The sequence below is a fragment of the Pagrus major genome, chromosome 15 (assembly GCF_040436345.1).
Source record: "Pagrus major chromosome 15, Pma_NU_1.0".
Classification (NCBI taxonomy): Eukaryota; Metazoa; Chordata; class Actinopteri; order Spariformes; family Sparidae; genus Pagrus; species Pagrus major.
The window spans coordinates 7,608,546-7,630,834 of NC_133229.1; the positions used below are offsets into that span (position 1 = coordinate 7,608,546).

General features: G+C 38.6%; 1 protein-coding gene across 1 annotated transcript in view; it reads left to right on the top strand.

The window, feature by feature from the left end:
• Nucleotides 1–20,098, top strand: part of hpse2 (heparanase 2) — a 60,995-nt gene extending 40,897 nt beyond the window's left edge. Inside the window, exons 6-12 of the mRNA XM_073482468.1 lie at nt 2,025–2,072; nt 8,867–8,960; nt 9,551–9,657; nt 10,140–10,254; nt 14,341–14,486; nt 17,204–17,350; nt 19,936–20,098. Of these exons, the coding sequence (XP_073338569.1) occupies nt 2,025–2,072; nt 8,867–8,960; nt 9,551–9,657; nt 10,140–10,254; nt 14,341–14,486; nt 17,204–17,350; nt 19,936–20,098 (820 nt within the window). The remainder of the gene's footprint in view (nt 1–2,024; nt 2,073–8,866; nt 8,961–9,550; nt 9,658–10,139; nt 10,255–14,340; nt 14,487–17,203; nt 17,351–19,935) is intronic.
• Nucleotides 20,099–22,289: the final 2,191 nt, after the last annotated feature.

The window sequence follows — 22,289 nt, forward strand, 5'->3', positions numbered from 1 at the left end:
TTTTGTACGGTTCAGACTGACTGATGAGCAGTGGACTCTGAGGAAAGGGAGGATGTAGAAGATGAGTTTTGCGAAGGAGGAGGAGTGAAAGGACGAAGAGGAAAGAGAGCTGGAGTATCAGCAGGTCACGGGTGACACATTTAATGACGCGGTGATTCTTGTGTGTTTGACACTGTTACGAGGGGGTGGCTCTTGTGTTTGACAGCCCTACTACGCTGCAGCTTTCAGGAAATACGATTAATTAGACACTGAGCTACTCAACAGTCCAAATATCGGAGCTGGACAGACTAAACAAGCCAGAGCGGTGAAAGTTTAGAGACACATTCAGGGATGTCTGACAAGCAGCTACCCCCAAATATGGAGCGTTTAGGTCAGGTAGACTCGGAAACACACGCATTTGCACGTTCACACACAGATACATCCAAAATCTCAGGAGGAGGAAGGCAGACAGCAGGAGAGACTGTGTACATGTAGAGTTTGTGTTTGTGTACAGGATGAGACCATTAAAAGGTACACTGGGCTTACAACATTTCTTGTGTCCCTGAGAGATGGTTTAAGTTTGGGTTTAAGTCAACTCTGCAGGCTGCAGGAATGACCTCAGAACTGTTTCCTGTTGTACAAAACTAGTTTTTCATTTTTGTATTTTTTAGATTTACCATGCTAACTGAAACGCACTCTTTCAAATTAAGGAATTATTATGTCTCGCATACAACCATGACACCACAAGTTGATGTAAGCCAGATTCAGAGTGCTGCAAAAAATATTCATCTGCCAACCTCAATAGCCAGAGGAAGAATACCAGTTGTCAGCTGTGCAGCCAAGGACGTGCTCAAGGGCGGGATAAAGTTGCCCAAGCAACCGCCTGTTTGCCCATTTTGGCTTTTTTATTTTTGCTGATGTTGATGCATGAATACATATAGCCCATAATTACTTAAGTAAGATAAATCAAATCCCAATATTATCCAAAATGTTCTTACTTTTCTTTGACGTTACTTTTCTCTCTCTCTGAGATCGAGAGAGAGCTGGCTCAGAAAGTCAGATCAAACTGTAAAACTATGCAGTGTGGATCAAATATGAATCAAGATTCTGTTTCTGCAAAGACTATTTCTCACCTCAACTGTTTTCACAAACATATTCAAGTGTAGTGTTAGCTGTAATATGAGAAAGTTTTGTAGCCACCATTTTGTGTCTGTTCGAGCCAAAACCAAGCACTGCCCAATCACACCCGTTACCTACCGGCGGGAGCATTTATTGGTCCCATGCAGCGCAGTGCATTCTAACTGTTGTAGGGTTTTGTAGTTCTTAACCAAAGGGGGATACTACAGCCCTTTTGTTTTTTATCTCTGGTCATGTAGCACTATTTTCAATTATAGTTACATCTTTCTACCAGTCCAGTTTTATGAGAAGACCACCTTTGCAGCAGCAAAATACTTATTTAACACTATAACTCAAATTATTCCTATAGACATACATAACAACCTCCTCAAAGATGAAGCAGCTTTTTTCCTCTTGGAAAACTGTGTTGTTTACCCCACATAAACTAGAAACATTTTGTACTTCCTACATCATTACGTCACAGGAATCTTGCTTTTATGCCAGACTGTGGTGTCAGCTGTATTGAAGTCTATGGGAGTTGGATGGAAAAACACACTAACACCCAACGTATCTTCGTCGTATGACTCTGATGAAGGAATACCTCCAGAAAATGAAGAACACAATTCAGAGAGTATTGTTTCTCCATGCATCTCCCATAGACTTCAATACAACTGTCTCCACAGTCTGGCACCACAGTGAGATTTGGTGACGTAATGACCAGTCCTGTTGACAGCTTGTATTGCACCATATCAGCCTGCCCTAAGGTTTTTGCAATGTTTCGACATCTCCAGTTAATTTGGTGAGTAAAATGTGCTACTGGCAACAACTGTGAGAATGAGGTTGTAAAAGAAGGAGAGAATTTGCCTTAAAGTTTAAAGAAAATAGTGCCCTCAGGTAAGATGACTGATGACTGTTTTTCTGACTTTCAGGTTCATGAAGAATGCCGGCTCTGTTGTAGATGCAGTTACGTGGCAACAGTAGGTATTTTACCCTTTTTTTCTATTTTATTATTTTGTCCATAGAAAATCCCACAATCAATCTGCAGTCTTGTAAAACAGTAGACTACTCACTTAACTAGCCATATATGAACCGGCACAGGCCATGTTGTGTTTTTATACCATTGTCACTACATTATGCATATGCATCAGCCAGTTAATAACCACTATTAACACTGTTACTGAGAGAAACTGACACATGATGTGGAGAAATGTGTTTATCCTGTAAAATGGAACAACAGGAAAGGAGTGTGTGTGTTAAATTAGTAACACCTGCCATTTGTCTATTGCGAGTCTTGAAGGAATGCACACAGACATATCAACGGATTGATCTTTTTCCCCATGTTTTATCTTTATCTCTTTACACACATGTGTCAAGTGTGTACAAAAAGACACACTCACTGTAAGCTGTAAGACAAACCCTGGTTGACTGAGAGAGCGGTCATTAAGGTGAAGGTCAGGTCTAATTAGGAGAAATTAGAAGAAACGGAAGGAGGCAGGTCTGTCAGTAAAGCTTAGAAAAACACCACCCACACTGTTAAAATAAAACCATATGCTCCGGCTCATTCCCTTTGTCAATTAGCCTGTTTTACACTAGTGATCCAGATTCCAGTCTAACCAGGCTGCGTGACAGAAACTCTGACCTCTACAAAACAAGCCAAACTTATAAAAGTGGAGACCAGTCATTAACACGTCTACGACACAGGTTTTACTTGGCTGGTTCCAGTTGTTTTGAATCAAAAGTGGTAGGTTGGAAACGTAGCATTCATTATAAACTGGTTTATAGAATCATATGGATTTGTTAGAGAGTTTGTCTGTCTGCAGCTTTCGGTCAGAGGTGTTCTGTTGGAGCTTGCGGTGATCAAACATGTTGGTTATGTAGTAAAACCTTCAGTTCACAAAACATTGAAACCTTTTTTGCATTATGTTATGACATTTTTCCACAACATTGCAGTTTCACATTTGCTTCATCTTGTCTGAGTTACTGCCTATCCATTTTTGGATTCGCCAACAAAACATGATCAGTAAGTTCAGTCATTCTCTCTTCTGTCTCTCTTTTTCCATCCCTCTGCAATATTAGATTTCATTGGTATATTTTTTTTTGTGTGTTTTTTTCAAAGCCCAGGTCACAGCAACAGTGCCCCTGCAAAACAGTGTTGGAGGGAACTTGTTTTGGTGAAACATTTGCATATGGAGAGGCGAGCCGTGGCATCAGCAACCACTAGCTTGTTTACGTTCATAACATTAGTGATATGGTTAGGGTTAGGGTAACTTGCCTTTTTCAGCTGGTAGGTTGCTAGCTCAGGGGTTGCTGAGAGAGACGGGGATAGCCAAAGGGGAGGAGAATGCTGAATGAAATAGTCTGCCAATGGCAGGCTTATACCCACAGGCTGGTCAGTCAGACCACTTTGATTAAATTTAAGTAAATTAATCCTAATTCACCCAAATGATGAAAAAGATTTCTGACTTACCTCTAGTGATATGTATCCCTGCAGACAAAGGTTTTGATATACAGTACAGTCTCATGAGCCACTAGCATGGCTGTAGACTCTCTGTCTTGTGTCAGGGTTGTGAGTAAATGTAAACCCACTGTGACAACAACCATTTGTTTTTGGAATACCATTTTTTTCAAGTTTGACACTAGGGCTGTCGCCATCTTGAGCCAGAAGTGAACATGTTTGGACGAGAGCATGGCGCTATACACATTGGTAAGTCTTTATCGATTGGATCTGACTGAGAACCCGAAGACACTCCGTGGTAGCGACTTGTCAATCACATGTTAGCCATGCCCTTAACAAGGCATACCTTGCTTTATCATCTGTTTTACTATAAGTGGGACCATAATTTGCAAAATGAACATCATGCTGTATTTGAGAAGACTTGAAACTCACAGTTGAGACCATAAACTCATTAGGAAACTGTTACCTGAGCTAATAACTCAAGTAAGTGGTAGGGTCATTTTCTCATGAGCTTACATACAATCTGACTTATTTTCTAAACCAGTGGAGTCGCCCCCTTCTGGTCATTAAAAAAAGTGCAAATTTGAGGAAGACATCCATATTTTACACAGTCAATAGTTGTGAGAAACACAAACAGAATTCCATTCACCTGTGTTGTTTTGGGATGTTGTCAAAAATCTCACATATGGATATCTCAGACTTGGCAAAATAAATGAGAACCATCTGCATGATTGGATACAAGAAGTAAGTGAAAAAATATGTTGACTTGAACAGAGTCTTTGTTCTCACACTTAACTATAACAGCTGCACACTCTAACCTTAAGTGACCATGCTCTGCCCTACCTAACTGGGACTGTGCCATGGTGAGAGAATTAAGCCAGTCAGAAGTGTGTGACCGGACGACTGCAAGTTCTAGTTGTAAAACTCTGAGCAACAAAAATGGCGGAGACTAATTTACAATTTGCTGTTTAGATGCCTCTAAGCACCATATTTAATGTGAGCCCTAATTGTTCCACCAGTGGGATATTAGTGGTATGAACATCTGAGTTTGAACCCCCCCCCCCCGCCAAAGTTGTTTTAATAAGGTGATGAAAGGTGCCCTTCAATGACCCCTGCTTTGGAAAATGAGCACTTCTTGTGTGAAGCATTGTTGCCTGAAAGTGAAACAGAAACATACATGTTCATCAGTTTACTCTTTGCAGCTATTTTAACTTGGCCATGACACAGCCACATCTTTCTTGCGCAGTGGTCGTTCATGCCAGAGAGCAAGGTGTGTGTTATTTATAGTTCAGTGGAGAATAAAGAAATGTTCAAGATTTGTTAGCTCCTTTCTAGTCCAAAATACACACCAGGACTGTTAGATTTACTGCTGGCATTCCTAAAGGAAGCTACATATTTTTCTACTCTATGTAATAATTGATTTGATGGTAACCTGCTGGTCCACATCAAGACACACATCTCACTTTGCTCCCCTTCCACTAACCCCAAATCTCTTCAAACATCAGATGGCCATTCCTTGACACACTTCATGTGCAGTTATTAAACTGTTAGACTGTACTTGTGTGGTGATGTGAATGAAAAATCTATTGGATATTATTATTATTTATGCAGGTTCTTGGTTAATGACTGGTTGTTAGAGCAAAACCTGTAAGTGATCAAGGAGTTCACACAAGTTTTACTGGGCGCATATAAGAGTAATTTATTACAATTTTACACTTTTATTACAAGCATTCAGTAAGCTGTTCTCACTGCCAACACATAAAATACTGCAGCCTGGTAAGTGGCCCAACACTTCAAATGTGACACTGTAGGTACCCCTGTAGCCTCACATCTTGAAGCACCCCTCTAGTGCAGTATTATAAAGAGCAAGAAAGTCTGGGTCAAGGGGTGGCTGGGTGCTTGAGTGAGTCATTCACAGGACTTTCACTTTGGAGAACCAGGTTTGTGTCCCGTCATTTGTAATAATTTGCAGTAATTTGCTCTTGATTTATGTATTGTTAGAAAGAGAGCGTACGTGAATGACATAACAGTTGTTGTGATGTGATGATAATGTGAGTTATGTGACGTTAGTTCTTCCTGGCAACGGGGGAGAAGCTTACAACCATGGGGACACCTGAAGACAGACTGTTGTCAGAGTTTTACTAACCACCAAGGGTCCAGCCGCTGCCTGTATGTCACGTCTTAACACTTTCTCTCACTGATGGATGGCATCTCATCTGTTTGGACTCCTACTGTCGACTGTGGCTCACGGTTCCGTCATTCTGTCATTCTTTGTACTTCCCCAATCCAACACTTCAATTTCTTGGCATCTCCACACCTTCTCCCCTTTCCTGCTCACCCCTCATGCTTCTGGTGTCTCTTTTTGTCCTGTATTTAGCTGTACTAGTATCTAGCTCTTCCTGTTCCTCCTGCCAGCCACTAATTGGATCCCTGCAGTTAGCTCTTGTCTCTCATTGCAGGTGGTTTGGGTCAATCAGTCACAATCTGAAAGGCAGGAAGTAAATATAAAAAAACAGCAACATAACACTAAGATAATAAAGATATAAAATCATGCACTTAAATAACACCAGAGTTTAAAAAAACATGCACGAAAACACAGCAGACCTATAAAAAACATATACAAAAACTAAAATCAATACTTCTACTGTGTGACATACTTACTAGTTTTACTTGGCAAATCAATTCATTCCTGTGAAAGGAACCTTTTTTCTTCTGTACTTTTAATACTTTATTGTAAATATACTCAAGTCAAATTCAACATTTATTTTCAGTTAAGCATTTTGGGTATTTTTCCACCTCTGCTTCTATCTCTGCCATTCTGTAATGATCAAATTTATTGCTTTAGTCTGCACCATAATTTTGTGTTAATCGAGGGCATGATAGTTTTGTTAGGGAGCTGTCTTTTATGTCATGCTGGCACTCTGTTGGAGCTGAGCTGGCCAAGCGGATATTTGTCTGAAAACATTAGGACACAGTGTTGTTTATTGTTGTATATTATTGAATTCTGGTCAGAATGACAGCTGAGGTATCTTGCCCAATTTTGCGTAAACAAAGGAAAAGTTCTTGGTTCTGCTTCAGGAGCTTAGACTTCAGTAATTTTCCAAATACCAAGCTATATCCTGGTCCAAATACTTTTACTTCTTAAGTTTTCTTTATATTTTTTCAGCTTGAATTAACTACCAGTTGGTGTTTAGTAAAGACACCTTATTTTGCCTTGTTACCTGATGCTTTTAAAGACTGCAGCCAAAATCCGCAGTAGCACTGATATGCAGTGCAAGATGTCGCTTTAATAACTTGTACTGTCCTTTATTCTGTTTCCATATATGAACTGGAATTTCTTTCCCTGGAATCCGGACCGAAGAATTATTGTTAGCTCTTGAAAAAGATGACAGGATAACTAAATAAATGTGTAATGCTATGACTTAATCGGTGCTTGTTTACAGTTTGAGGCCAGGAGCCTGGGACTTTTCCAAGTCTGTGACGAAAAGTTTAACAAGGTTAAGCTCAGATTGCAACACTGCCTCAACAACACAATCACTGTCATTTCCACAAACTTTCCCAAAACAGGTTCAATACAGAATTTCATATGCAATTCAATTCTTTCTTGGCATTGTCATCCATTTAATTTTTTTAACCTTTGCTCGGGAAATGTACTGCTGACTAAGAACTGTAAATTGCCATTTTCCTGGAGTGTTTTTGGAAAAGAACAAAAAGCTAAGTTTGGCACAAATACCTGGAGCTTTGAGCAGGACTGGATTGAGCTGATACTTTATTGCCAACATTTGTTGCTTTCTAAGATTGAAAATAGATATCTGCTCAGCAATGAGGCACAGATTTTTAAAATCTCTAAGTAACAGGTGTTACATCTGTTTCTGTTATTTCATTTATTGATGACAATTAAATATTTGGTTGGTTTGTGCCAAAAAATGCCCAATCATGAGTGAATGTTTTCTGCTTTTCATGTGCAGCAAATTATTTGGTCATGTTATAGTTGGATATTCACAGGGGCACATCCATTTTTAATTCTCAGGATTTACTGATAAACCATAATTTGTGAAGTTGGCATTTAAATCTAGCTGTTCTTTAGTGACACACACACACACACACACACACACACACACACACACACACACACACACAGAGAGAGAGAGAGAGAGAGAGAGAGAGAGAGAATCAGCACAGATGGAAGTCTGCATTGTTCAGTCTCAGTTTTAAATGCTTCTAATTCTTTTCTTACGCAATCACAGTGAAGTGAAAAGTGAATATGTCAGTCCCTGTTAATCTAAGCTGTTGTACTGAAAGGATGCATTTTGTACTACATCTGTGAAACCAGTGAAAATTACACTTTGTGGTTTGTATTTTTAAATTGCAGTCCATAATGAGCTCCAGTGACTGACTGATGGGGAAACCAATGCCAGAAGTTTAACCTTCTTCTTGTTTTCCAGTTAAAATTTAACTGATCTATGTGGTATTGTTAGATGTTATTATAGTATGTTATAGGATATTATTGACCAAAGTGATGAAGGGTCAATGGCACTGGGCTGTCAATCTCAAGAAACATAATTTCTTACAGTAATAACTGGAGAGTGTCTTACTATTAGGAAGACACCATGTTGTACATTTTGTTTGTTTTGACTTGACTTAACTGAAATTGGCCTTTTTTGTGTGTTTTGTGATTGTGGAACATGGACAACAATATAATATGATTATATAATATATAGTTTTAACATTTAAAAGCAACAGTACACATTATTTTTACCTTAAAATAACAGCTTCAAAATCATATTGATGGTACAGTGTCTTGTAATAGGGTGACTGGTGTCTCTGTCTCAGCCACTCCACCCCCTATAACTTGTTTCTGCACTATGTAACTTCAGTGAGAGGGTCGGATCACAGCGTTACATACATGTTTACTTCAAGATAGTTTTCAACACATAAGATTGTTATGACATAATGAGTTTTGTTTGTAGTTAGCACCTACATTACGTCTGACAAATTGTTACGGACCTGGGCTTTGTATTTACGACAGTGGTGTTGCACTCGGAAACAGTGTGGGGTGTCAGAACACACAAATGCCAATTTCTACATAATGTTGCTTTAATGTATTAATTAATTTTACATTTAAGTTACACAAGGTCAAACTGTGAAAAGGTTAAGTAACTGGATGGGTGGATGGATGAATCACAGTGAAGCTTGTGCAATTCATTTTATCTTTTAACATCTGTGCTGGGATAAAACTCATATGTTTGTTGCTCACATTGTAAAGTGAGTACAGAGTGTTTCTCTCACAGCATTTTTCTTGCTTTTCCATTCCAGTTACTTCATGGATGGCAGAGTGAACAAAGGGGAGGACTTCCTAAAAACTCGTCTGTTGGACACACTGACAGAGCAGATCACTAAAGTCACCAAGGTAATTCAGTTTCCCTCAAAGTCGTGAAATTTAAACTAGTTTATGCTGTATGTACAGTAACCTGTACAAAAACTATTGAAGTGGCTGATTTATAGCATATAGTACATTTAAGTCAGTTCTGAATCTGTACTGTAGATATAAATTTAATCTGGTGTATTTTTCAAAGCATATATCTCAGGTCTTTTCTGTTTCTTTAATTTTTAGCATTTAGGGAGGATATGAAGAAACATCTAATTTGAATAATGAAATATATTTGCATGTTTTTAAAGTTTGCATCGGGGGTTAAATGTGTCGACCCTGAGTTAATCAACATTATCTGCTGTGGCAGACTTGCTGACTTATAAGAGATAAACAGTGCCAAAGTGCCTCAGGGAAAAGTTAAATGTAGTGGCCGTGAGATTTATTTTTAGTTTTCTGCACTGACTTTCAGCAGCTTGCATAGTCACTAGAATTCAGAATAATATTAAAATAAATTTAAATGAAAATCCATGAAGCAGTGATTTAGAAAAAAAACTGTAGTCTATATGGAGCTTTCACAAGCTGATTTCATTGTGGATTTTACTGACATGCATTTCCATCTCTCATGGCAGGTTGTGAACACACATACTCCTGGTAAGAAGGTGTGGCTGGGTGGACTGGGGCCGGCGTGGGCGGGAGGCATCAGTAACCTCTCCGACACATATGCTGCTGGCTTTCTGTAAGTATTGTTATCACACTATAGTGTCTTAAGAAACCATTGTAATGTGTTCTGTAGATAATGATACCTTTGATAATAATGAACAGAAACCAGCTGTACAAGATAACTGTCATATTGGTTTGAAAAAAGTATTTATTGCAAGTGTAAGATGGACTGATGGATGGATGCATGGATGGATGGATGAATAGATAGATATCAATAGGCACAAGAATATAAGATGAATAAACTTAGCAGTGAATTAATTGTCTCGCCACCAGAACTACTACAGATTATTGTCATTATAACAGCGTATCTGCAAATGGAGGTCATTCAAGTGTAAGGTGAAGGTGTTGCAAAATTAGGGTGGTTAAAATTAAGTAACTGACTGATGTTCTAGAGGTCATATGACAGAATGCAGGTGAGCGTTCAATCACATTCACCCTGCCATCGCCGGGATTATGTATTCCCTTACTGATACTTTTCTTTCTGTATGTGTATTTCAGGTGGATGAATACGCTGGGAATGGCTGCTATGCAGGGGATTGATGTTGTCTTACGTCACTCATTCTTTGACTACGGATACACGCACCTTGTGGACCAGCACTTTAACCCTTTACCTGTAAGTCTCTAAATTTTACTTCAGCGAGGATTAGAATGGCTATTAGCTCATTAGTTCATTATCATCATAATAAGGATCTGACCTGTGTAGTCCTGTTAGGCTCTGGATCTTCTCTATAGCAGACCCAGTGCTTCGATGGCACCTCTCGCTCTTTCCCGTGGGAGCTATTAGGTGAGATGAAAGGCGTTTAGTGGTGATGAGTGGTTAGACGCGGGGGCGAAATGCCATGTAACCTTAGCCTTTTGTCAGTAGCTCAGGACAGTGTCACTGCTCCCCTCAACCCCCATCGCAACTGTGTGCTTCTCTGTGCGGGACAGTCGGACGGTGAGAGATCTGCAACCCGAGATGCTGATACACAGACATGTTAGTAAAATAGCCTGCAACACTGTGTGAAATGGAACTGCCCAATCCCAAGTTCCTCCTTGGTTTGGTCTGAATCATGCAGGGACCAGAAATACATCGAGCTTAGTCTACAACGATGCATTAATCACCTGAAATTCAGACAGGGTTCCACACAGTATGCAATATCTTTGAATTTCATATACATAGCATCACAAATAACCAAATATTCAGCTTCTATGAAAATGTATGAGTTATGCAGTGATGTAGTTATAAGAAAAGTAAACATACTATCTTTTCTACCAAAGTAACCCCGTTTCTAGATATATGGCTGCACTTACCATCATTTTCATGGAAACAGTGACTAAATACGGCTGTGAGGGGGGCACAGTGAAAATTAAATTATTTAACTTTTTCAACTCATTAGGCTCTTATTTATAAAAGAGATTACAAAATTATATAGTGTTATTTATTCAGTATTTTAAGGAAAAATCATTCTCCTATAGGTATCGCCAGTTATTTTACTCCCTCTTTGCGCAGAGATGTTTGACAATGGAACATTGTCCAGTTTTTGCATAGGAGTGTGGACTGAACGGCCACAATAGGTAAACAAACCAAATCTGGTCTGAAAGTTAAAGTTTGGAAAAGTGTGGAATTTTAAAATTGACCGCGGTTGTAATAATCCTTTATTACTCAAAGTTGACATGTTTCTCTGAAATATATTTCTTTTTAAAAAGTGGGCTTTGAAGTCCTATCTTAGTATTGAACTGAACTCATTTTGCAGCGGGAAAATTTCAAAGTTTGATGAAGTGATAAAATGCTACGGTGAGCCAAGTTCATAAAAATGATTTATTAAGGTCATAAAAAGGGGTTTTATATTAAGTTGAGGCACAGCAGGAGTCAGACGTTTACAGTATGGACCTACAGCTTCATTCCTCAGTATGTGAGACTCCTCAATTCATCGTTCACACTCCACCGATAAAAATAGTATGTCTTGTTTTTTGTTTATTTTCGTGTGATGTAGCTAAAAAGGACTCAAACTTAATTTTGTTTTGCAAACCTTGCATTGTTAAATGATAAATAAATGTAGCCGTATAAATCATTGTATTCTTCAATGAAGTTGAAAGATGATGAAATCAAGGCAATAATCAAACATTTGTTATTATTCAGGTTTCTTTTGTACTGGAAATCCCAAAATACCATTTTAACCGCTAATGTTACTGCACTCATGAACTAATCACTCTTGAAAGATCTGGCAATAATTTTTCACTAAATCTCTCATTAGTTCTCCCTAGCGGGCATGCATTTTCCTCTGCCTCATTCTAACTATGATATATTAAACAATTGAGATGGCTCACCCGAAGCCCCCCGCCCTCGTCTCCATTATTTTTCTGGGAACGATGATCTCCCACTAGGATCACAATGCTTTTAACATGGCTGGATGTCTACAGGCTCCACCAGCCTACCTGCTGAGAGAATTCACTGCAGGGCCAACCTGTCCTCTGCATGGGAAATTTATGACCTGGCCTCTTCCCCTATATAGGATGACTCCTCCATTTGTAGAATCCAGTCAAAGCCTCCCGCCTACTGAATGACTCACCCACTTCACCTTTTCCACATGTATCCCCTCCCTTTTTCTTACTGGCTGTACTGTCCCAATTATCCTTTCTTTTCCTGTTTTGTTGACACTCACCACGTGCCTGTTGTCTCCCTACAGAGGGAATAATCAGTCTCAGATACAAAGCAGGGAGGTGAGGCAGTAAGCTGCACTCTCTAACAGCTCTTTCTCCCCGTGCTGCACATTGTTGGTACACTTCTGCTTTGTGTTCATTTTTAATGGCTGTTATCTTTTTATTATTTTCTGGGAAACCCAATTAGAGCTTGTTGATGATTGCTAATTTCTTCATGGGCCTAGTTAAATTAAAAACACTACAATGAAACTTGTTTGAGTGTAATAGTATAACCTCATACTTTGATCTTTGAATTTCTTAGGGATTAACAGGCTCTCAACCAGACAGTCTGACTCTCATTTGCTGCATTAAGCTAAACACTAAAGGTTCATTTGTACTCCCGTTGTTATTGTCCTTTTATTCCCTCAACTATACAGCTGAGGTTTTTAGTCTTATGGTGTATGTTTTTACTTTTGAAGTCCTAACAAGTTACTGGTTTACTTGGCTCTCTTTTTCTTGGTCAATATGGTATTTTCACTGGATTTCTGTCTGTCTATCCAAAGACAGAGAGTTGAGGAAAAGAAAGCCAGAAAGTCACAAGGGCACTCAGACGGAAAACAGGCAGACAGGCAGACAGTCAGACAGCGGAGGAGTTAGGACCACAGCTGATGTATCCCAAAAAATTTCAGTATGATGTCCTGCCAATTCCTGTTCCGGTCTATGTTTTTAACAGGGCTGTCCATAGTTCCATATATATTAAATTATCGGTTTGAAGATACAAAGCTAAAGCAGGGAGGTGTAGAAAGGGAGTTTAAAATATCTGATATAACTGACAGCAGGGAAACAGTTTCCAATGCATTGAAATGTAAGGGTAAATCTAACATAAGGATTGTTATTGAAATATACTCTTTATAATAGAAATGTTGGATTCCCCTGAAAGGAAATATTCCCAAAATCTCTATTTAGTTTAGTCGGCCATGAAATGTCCTGGTGATTATAGAAAGATTTAGTTGAGAATAAAGAAGGTGCCAGCAAAGCAGCTCGACTGTGACGGGATGAAAAAAGAGATATATTTTCGCCAATTCCTGTTCTGGACTGTTATTTTAACAGGGCCGTAGATGCAAATATATCAAATTATTGATGGTTTATTTTATTTTATTTTTTAAATTTGAACACAGTGCAAGAGTATGGCACCATTCCGGCCATCTTGCACAAATAAAACCCCAGACCTGTAACTGGTCTTGGCTTTGTACACTTTGTATTAATAAAAGATCACAATTCTGTCCATACATTCATCCACCCATCCCTGTGCCTGTGGCCAACACTATACAGTTCCATACTGTGCTCTGCTTTTTCGATGCCTTGGCAGCAAATTAAGTTAAAGCCTGCATGGAAAAAAGAAGCCCTTAAATGTTGCCATATGCAGGATTGCATGGGAACTTCCTGAGGAACACATGTTGTTCTGGGTCTCTCGGAGAGGTGTTGAGTCTGTGTAGTCTTGAGACTACAGACACAGTATAGTGGACCCCTCAACAATGATAACAGAAAACAACAATTCAGGATGGAGCTAAGTATTTTGTAAAAATGTCACTTTGAAGACTTGTCAATTCTAAACATGTCAGATGTTGTTAGATACAATGTGACATGTTACATCGGACAATAAGGTCCAACTTAAAGTTGAGTGTCAAAATGCTGAGATATTTGGACTTTTTGTGAAATATATCTCTTTTCATCCAGTCACAGTTGAGCTGCCTTGCTGGCAGATTTTAGAATATTTCATCTCAAGGGAATCCAACATTTCTATTATAAGGGGTCTATTTTAATAAAAATCCTTATGTTAGATTTATCCTTACTTTTCAATGCATTGGAGTTGGAAATGCTTTTAAACGGTTTCCCTGCTGTCAGTTATATCAGATATTTAAAACCCCCTTTCTACACCTCCCTGCTTTTGCTTTGTATCTTTAAACAGCAGCCAAGTAAGGAATCTTGTCCTGAATATTATGATGATAAAATAGCCCCTATAGTCATAAAATTGATGCCAAATGTGTCTCTGTGTGTTGTGGTGCTGCCCTCACAGGATTACTGGTTCTCTTTGGTCTTCAAGCGTCTTGTTGGTCCGAGGGTTTTAGCTGTGCGGGTGGCTGGACTGCAGAGGAAGCCTCAACCAGGGCGAGTCATAAGAGACAAGCTACGTATCTACGCCCACTGTACCAGCTACTACAAGTACGTGCTACAGCTGACTGACCTTGGATTAGTTTGAGACCTGCATTTAAACTCAACAAGAGTGTCCTATTATCAATAAATAATGTGATTTATTTTGTATTTCTTTTCTTTTTTTTTATTATTTGAGCCTGACAGATGACAGAACTCACATCCTCTTACCCTTTCAGTGAAGTGTAACAATACTTTTGGAATGTCCTTGAAGATTTAAATGGAAAACAGACTGCTCTGGTTTTAACGTCTTCCACTCCATGTCCTCCTGCAAACACCTGAGGCTCATTGTCTTTTGAGGAAGAACAAAATCCCTTACCAGCCATTCAGCTTCCCATAAATAAGCAGAGGGGGTGTCTGCCTCATTCACAGGTCAGAGCCTATAAACTTAACGGGTATCACTTATCAGGTGTGTGGATTCTGTCTCCCTGTCGTCAAAGAGCCGCTGAAAGGTGTGCGAGGCCTTTATCCCATCTGGGATTGGCTGGAGGGGGGTATTCAAGGGGGAGGGGGAGGGACAATAAGGCGGTCTGTGCCGGGAGGAGATAAAGAGTGCCACGATGGCCTGTTCAAGGTTATCATTTAACCCAGGCCAGTGGCTGTCAGCACTAGGCTAGACTTACGGCCTTACTCTAGACAGGGCTCGTTTACAGGTGGAGCATGTCTTAGAAAAATAGTGGAGAGCTGCACAGATAGACAGTCAATGAGTTGCATAACGTCCTGATGACATGCACGCAAATATTTGGAGTAGTTTTCGGCAGGTGGACATACATACACCTGGTATGTATGGCGAATTCGGGAAATGCCACTCAGCTCCAGTCAGCATACAAATCAGCCCTGGATTCATATGTTCAAACCATTGAATGTATAAAATATGGAAGGAGCTTCCTGGTCTGAAAAGCAAAGCCAGTGTCTCAAACCTGCATTCTTTCTAATAGCCAGCAGGGGGCGACTCCACTAGATTAAAAAATAAGTCAGATAGTATGTAAGTTTATGAGAAAATGACCCTACTTCTCACTTGATTTTTTTTTTTTCCTCAGCAAAAGTTTCCTAATGACTTTATGGGCTTTATTGCTATAAGTCGTGTTCAATACAGCAAGATGTTCATTTTGTAAATGATGGTCCCATTTAGAGTAAAATAGACAATAAAGCAGGGTATCCTTTAGAGCATTATCTTATGATTGACAAGTTGCTACCACGGCATGCCCTCGGGTTGTCAATCAGATCTAATCAGGATAGAGGCGTAGGAATGCGTACCCACCCTAGTGCCACCCTCTTGTTTAAATATGATCACTTCTGGTTCCAGAAAAACAAGATGGCTAGAGTTGTAATGCCAAACTCAAGGTTTCATAACGGTAGACCACAAACCAATGGGTGACGTCATAGTGGGTTTACCCTTGGTTCAGACAGTGAAGCACTAGAGCAGACCCTCTTGAACCCAACCCATCTTGCCATTGTCTGCCACTTAAGCCCTTAAGTGGATGAACCATTGTAGTCTTAGTGGTTTGACTGTGCTGTGTAAGGCTGCGAAGACTTGGAAATGTGCTCAGGCAGTCAGTGGTTTGAAAAGTCTTTGCAGATTAGATTTTTGACTTTCACTGCCCTTTTACCCCTTTAGTGGTTTGCATGGCATTTTTTTCACTTCCCGGCGATGTTCCAACATCAAACAGCATCGACACATGTTTATGTTCCTGGTTTGAATCTCTGAGAACCTCATCATTTGAAAAAGGCCTGAGAGGTCATTATCTCTCCTTCCATCTAACCATCTGATCTATCACTTGCAGCCATGGTCCATGTTTCTCAGAAACAAGCCTCCGCAAGTTTATCACAGAGCCAGACACACAGCGTTCCCATTAACGGTGCTTTAAACGTTATTTCTCTCAGTAAATATATTAAATGTGTCCAAGAGAACAAAGATAAACATCAAGCCTAAAACCAAAATTGCTTTAAAGACGTGAGATTTTGGAGGTGGTAACTGGGAGAGTTGTCTACCAGACCATTTAGCACAGTCCTGACCCTGAACGCCAAGGCTGACATGTGGTATTCACTACAGCTGTGTTGTCTTTGTCCTAATATCTGGGCCCTTATTAGATTTTATCATGTTTGTCTTATCTGTCTTGCTTAGTTATTTACCTCTGGCCGGTATCCCTATCAAGTTGTGTCCCCAGTGCCTTGCTCTCTGGAGAGGGACTCAAACACTGTTGTCTGTGTAACTTAAGAAGCGTTGCCTGCTGCGTTCACACCCTTTTTCAGAGCCTGGACTATACAGCGACCGATTTTAATATTGGATTATTGGATACTGTACAAGAGAAACAGATTTTTGGATCGGATAGCCTTTATAGGCTTATGGGATGATAAAGTCTTCAGAAATAAAATATGGCTTGTTATGGTTCATCCTAAATATAGATGATAGGTCGGAGGCCATGATAAAGGACAACTTGCTGTGTAAAGGAATTCCATTCTTGAGCAGGCTTCATCTCACTTTATTATTTTTCTGAAAGCCTTTTGATCTAGATCAGATCAAGGAGTTGTGGTTTCATCCTATTGCTACAAGTGATAAAAGAATCAAAGACTTTCTTCTCTTTGTAGTCATCCTTAATTATAGAGAATTTTATTCAGTATGGCAAGGTAATATATAAAAAACTCTATTAACAGATGTGGAGAGGAGCCCTTTTTTCCTTATCTTTGGAAAATTAATGTCATATTCATCATTTTCTTTCTGCTACTAGTCATAACTATGTGAGGGGGTCCATAACAATCTACATCATCAACCTGCATCGGTCACGGAAGAAAATCAAGTTGGCGGGGACGTTACGGAACAATACCGTCCATCAGTACCTGCTGCAACCCTACGGCACTGACGGACTCAGAGCCAAGTTAGTATCACTCGCTCTGACTCATACACATGCACATACACACACAGAGCAGTATTGAATAATTATTTTCTATCCAAACAATTCCTCTTATAGAGTATCATGTTCCAATCAGTCACGCTGATCAAACAAGACAAATGTACTGGGGAGAGACCCAGGTTAGCAAAACAGCCATACAAATCTTGTAGTCACGTCATTGCTTGATAAAAAAAAAAGATTAATAACACTTAACCTTTTTTCTATATTAATAAAAATCTCCGTTGAGGCAGTATTCAAAACGTAATTACTTTTGCAAAGGTCTAAATGGCGTTGAGGTGATGCCTAAGTATAATGAGATTTTCATGAGCAAGTTTATGGGTCTTTAATTATTTGATTTTTTTCCAACCGTAATAGGGTGTTAAATACTGGCCCTTTAAAAGACAACAATGGGTGCTGCGTAATTCAGTTTTCAGCTGAGTCGGTATGATGTGTGAATACACACAAAGTGTGCAAAATATCCGCTTACATGCAATAACTTCCTTGTGTCTTTATCTAGAGTAGATTGTAGCAGCTTAAAACATCAACAAAACTCTTAAAGAATATTACAATCAATAAAAGCTAATAAAGAATGAACCCTTATCTTTTGTCTATGAAGAAACATTGAGGTAAAGTATTAAATCAGACTGTCATAATATATTGCATGGCCTTATTTAAACTGAAACTTAGTTTTAAACGGAAACATTAACTCAGCCCATTCTACTCCTTTTTGTTTGAATCTGTTTTTACAGCCTGCAATTGATGTTTTATCAATTGCTTTTACATCCTTTTATATTCATGCCATTTCACCCCTAAATTCGGTTTTACTAACTATAATATATTACATGTTACCTAACGAGGTAATATAATTCATGTTGCCTTAAAACGTCCCTTAAAATTAAAGATTTATGCTCTCAGTCTCTTCCTCTCTCCTTTAAGCCCCTGGCCTGTTATTCTGACTTAGACTAAAGCCTCAAATCCTGGAATAACAGCCTAATGACCCAGACTGTGTGTGTTTGTGTGTGTGTCTTTGTGTTATACGATACCTACATACGGCCTTAATTGAGGCTCAGGCATGATCCTTCAATAACAGCATAATGACAGAGGATGTTTTAGGTGTTAGAACAGGATTGCAAGGCAATTAATAGGAGAGCGAGCTAACGACGGGCCTTTTTCAGACCTTAAGTGCTTTCTTTAACCACCGGCAGCGCAGAGAGACTTTTATGAAGAATTTAGCAACACCAGATGTCTATAAACTTTGCTGAGTAGTGCAACTTTTTAACGCTGGCCAAGTATTGAAGTCCTTGCATGTTGAAAGAAAGCTTTGGGCAGTTCTGTGTTAGTCATATCATCTAACTATTGAGCATAATTTAATTAGATATTTTATTGAATTTGAGGTTCACGTAAAAATATCCAGACCGCTGACTTTAATCTCTGTATTGTTGTGAACTTTACAGTGTGACAGTAAAAATATTTACTAATAACAGCAGTACTTTAAAGAAGAAAAGTGTCTCTTTAGAGCATGATTTATTATTTTACAATCAAGAGTTTATTAAAGAAAATATATTGTATGACAAAAGAGAAATGATGCATTTATAAGAAATTCAATAAGCTGACTGTCATGTCAAACGTTTTAATGGTTTATTCCTGATCATCAGTTAACATTTTATCTTTTTTGTTGGAATTAACCTTACATTAAGCCCATAATTCAAGTGTGCACCTTAACATATAACTATGAAGTGTTAAAGTTTCTCTTTAATTATATTTTATACATTTCACATTTTATTATGGTGAAACTATTGAACCTAAAAACAGACATATAAAAACAGATATGAGGCAACTCCATTTGTCATCTGTTCGACAACCGTAAAGAGGGATGAAACGTTTTGAATTTTTTCTAACAGGGAAAGGCTGCACGCGAGCAATTTCGCAACATATTTAGGTTAGCAGCATTTCTCATTCACACCGTTTGCAATTAATCCTCCCTCCCCAGATTAAAAGGAAAAGAAAGCAGTTTAAGTTGTTTTCATAACCCAACTTATTTTACTTTTACACAGTGAAATGTAAATGTTGAAAATGCAGTAATATATCAACCTGTGTCTCAGGCAAAGCAATTTTAAGGAACAATTAAATCACCTTAAATTGATATTTTAAACAATATGTCTTTGAAGGCCTTATATTAAATATTATTGGTTTTGACCATTGTCAAAGCTCTTTAATTTATACTGCAAACAGTCATCATAGTGATTGTTGCTGAAGTAGAATATTTTCTTAAGTCTTTAAAATGTACCATTTCAGTACTGCAAACTGTTCATATAAATGAGTTTGATTTCATTTTGTGCTGCTGTTGTGAAACAACAGAGTGTGAAACTGCAATTTTGTAACAACAGCACCCCCAAGTGTACAAGAATCATAACCCTTAAAAACTGAAGATGCATAAATTGATCCAGATTTTCTGTCTTTTGTCGATGAGGTGAAAAACCTCAATAACTGCCACATATTTACTCTGCGGATTTTCAACAACTGCCAGTTTCATGTTGCAGTCTGCATTTCTTGCCTTCTTGTTTTTGTAGACACGTCCAGCTGAACGGGGAGAAGCTGCTCATGTTGGATAATGAGACATTCCCGGAGCTGAAGCCTAAGACACTGAGGGCTGGACGGACAATAGCCATGCCTCCCATGACCATAGGCTTTTATGTCATCAAAAACATTAATGCATACGCCTGCCGAAGATAACACTGACCCTTCATCCCTGAGATATAGGAGAGATGATTAGAAGTCTACCAACCAAAAACTGCGTGGCTCCTCATGGGGAAAGCAGGGAGATCAGAACACCACTTGATTAGGGTTTTTGTCACTTCAGTGGAGTGGACACTTGGCTTGAATGCCTTACAATCTTCTGGTTTAACAGCAGCCTCTTCAACCATTATTTGAGTTTAATGGTAACATTCAAACCACTCCACCAAATTACAAAGACTTGCCCAAGACATATAAAAAGGGCTGCACTGAACACTTTTCAAATCACAAAATCACCAAAATGTCAAAAAAAAAAAAGTCCACATTATTTGACTTGATTAAGCTATATTTTCTTCTCTTGGATTGTCAGACCAAGGGTTTGTTATCTCTGTGTCTGCAGAGAGAGTTCTGTTTTTTTTCTTCTTTCTAAGCTTTCACTGACCGACAGACAAAAAAGTATGAGAGAAAACTGAACAGGCACCGTTTCTTAAGCATACACAAGTCAACCTCAGTTTGACTTGATCCTTTCCACAAAGAGAAAATGCTGTGGTGTGTGCAAGGTCATGCCTGGACTAAATGAGTGTTGTGTGTTGTGTGTGTGTGTGTGTGTGTGTGTGTGCATGTGTGTGTGCGTGTGTGTGTATCATTGATAAAGCTACTGATGTGTCTGTCCAGTCTTATTGACGTGCCTCCGAAAGTTTCTTGTCTTGCCATATCAAGTGGCTTAAAGGGAAAAATCTGTTTCTTTAAAACAGTTGTCTGACGCAACTTTTAATCAGTTTAACTGCAGAGTACGACAGCCAGGGTATATTGCGGGTGCTGTTTGCAGCAATGCATAGCTCAAGAACAATGTGAACCTATCCCAAACATTTGTCCTCACATAGCCTGCATCCACAAAAAATCTGAAAAATAACTCTAAAATACCAGTTTTTCAGGTGTATTTGAAGCTATCTCACTATCTTCAGTGTGATCTTACATTTTATAATCCTCTTATGCTGCTAGGGTTTTTTCTACTAAATACACATTATATATTTGACATAACTTTGTACAGATTTACTGTCATATATTATTAGATAATGTATTGTACATAAAAAGAGTGACGAGAATAAGTGATTTAAGCTTGATATGTTTACTTACATAAAGTATAAACCTAATTTATATGATTTAATACTTTGTTTTTTTACATTTCTATTATAAAAGACTCTTATGTTACTGGTACTGATGTTCCAACTCTTAAGAAAAGTCAAAATACTTTTAAGAATGCATTCATTGAATAACGGGGCAACTGAATGACGCAGATGCAAATGAAGGGCAGACAATATTTTTTTTTTTTTACAAGGAAAGGAATTGCCTAAAGATGGTATATGATTCATAACGGATGATTCACATCTGCAATTATTTTAGTTTTATTCCATAATATCTTAACCATCCTATTTAAAGATGGGCTTGCTATTCTCTAGACTAAAACCACAGAGCAAGGAAAAGTGTTTTGGCCATCTCTAAACTCTTAACATGGTGGAAGATCAGCATGAGCAGATTCAGTTCCTGAACATATTAAATATAAAGAATATTTGTTTATAGTTCATGTAGAGATGTTCATATTTCTTTTTGAGAGCACTATTTTGATATGTAAAGTGTGCCTATATATTATTTTTTGTTAAGAAAAGTTTACATTGATAATAAACACCTACAAATAAGAAGTTGTTTTTGTTCAGTATATTCGTCAGTAAAAATGACAAATCACCCATGCCACAGTCAAGATCATCGAGTCAGTCTACATTAATCTTGCTGCTTGTAAACGCACTAACAAGAAAGGATTTGGAAATAAACTGTCTAAACAGTTCCATCATGTGAATTAATATTGGGTATTGCATCCAGACTCCACAGCAGGACATAACCGGGATCTGCTGAAGCACATGGTTGCAAGGAGAAGAAACTGAGACAAAGAGATGAGAAGATATGATTTATACCTGCACAGCATCACAAAGATGAGCAGAGATACCCTGGTACAGACAGAACCTAGCAATAAACAATGCCAAATTATAACTGCATCGTTAAACCAAGGACGCAGACCAGAGTATTAAAGTTGACTTTGTTGGTGCATTCACTCACTCACTCACTCTTACGCATAAATACTGTTACACTTTGTGGCCCCAGATGTGGAAGCAGCTGGAGTGAGTCTTTGTAGTGG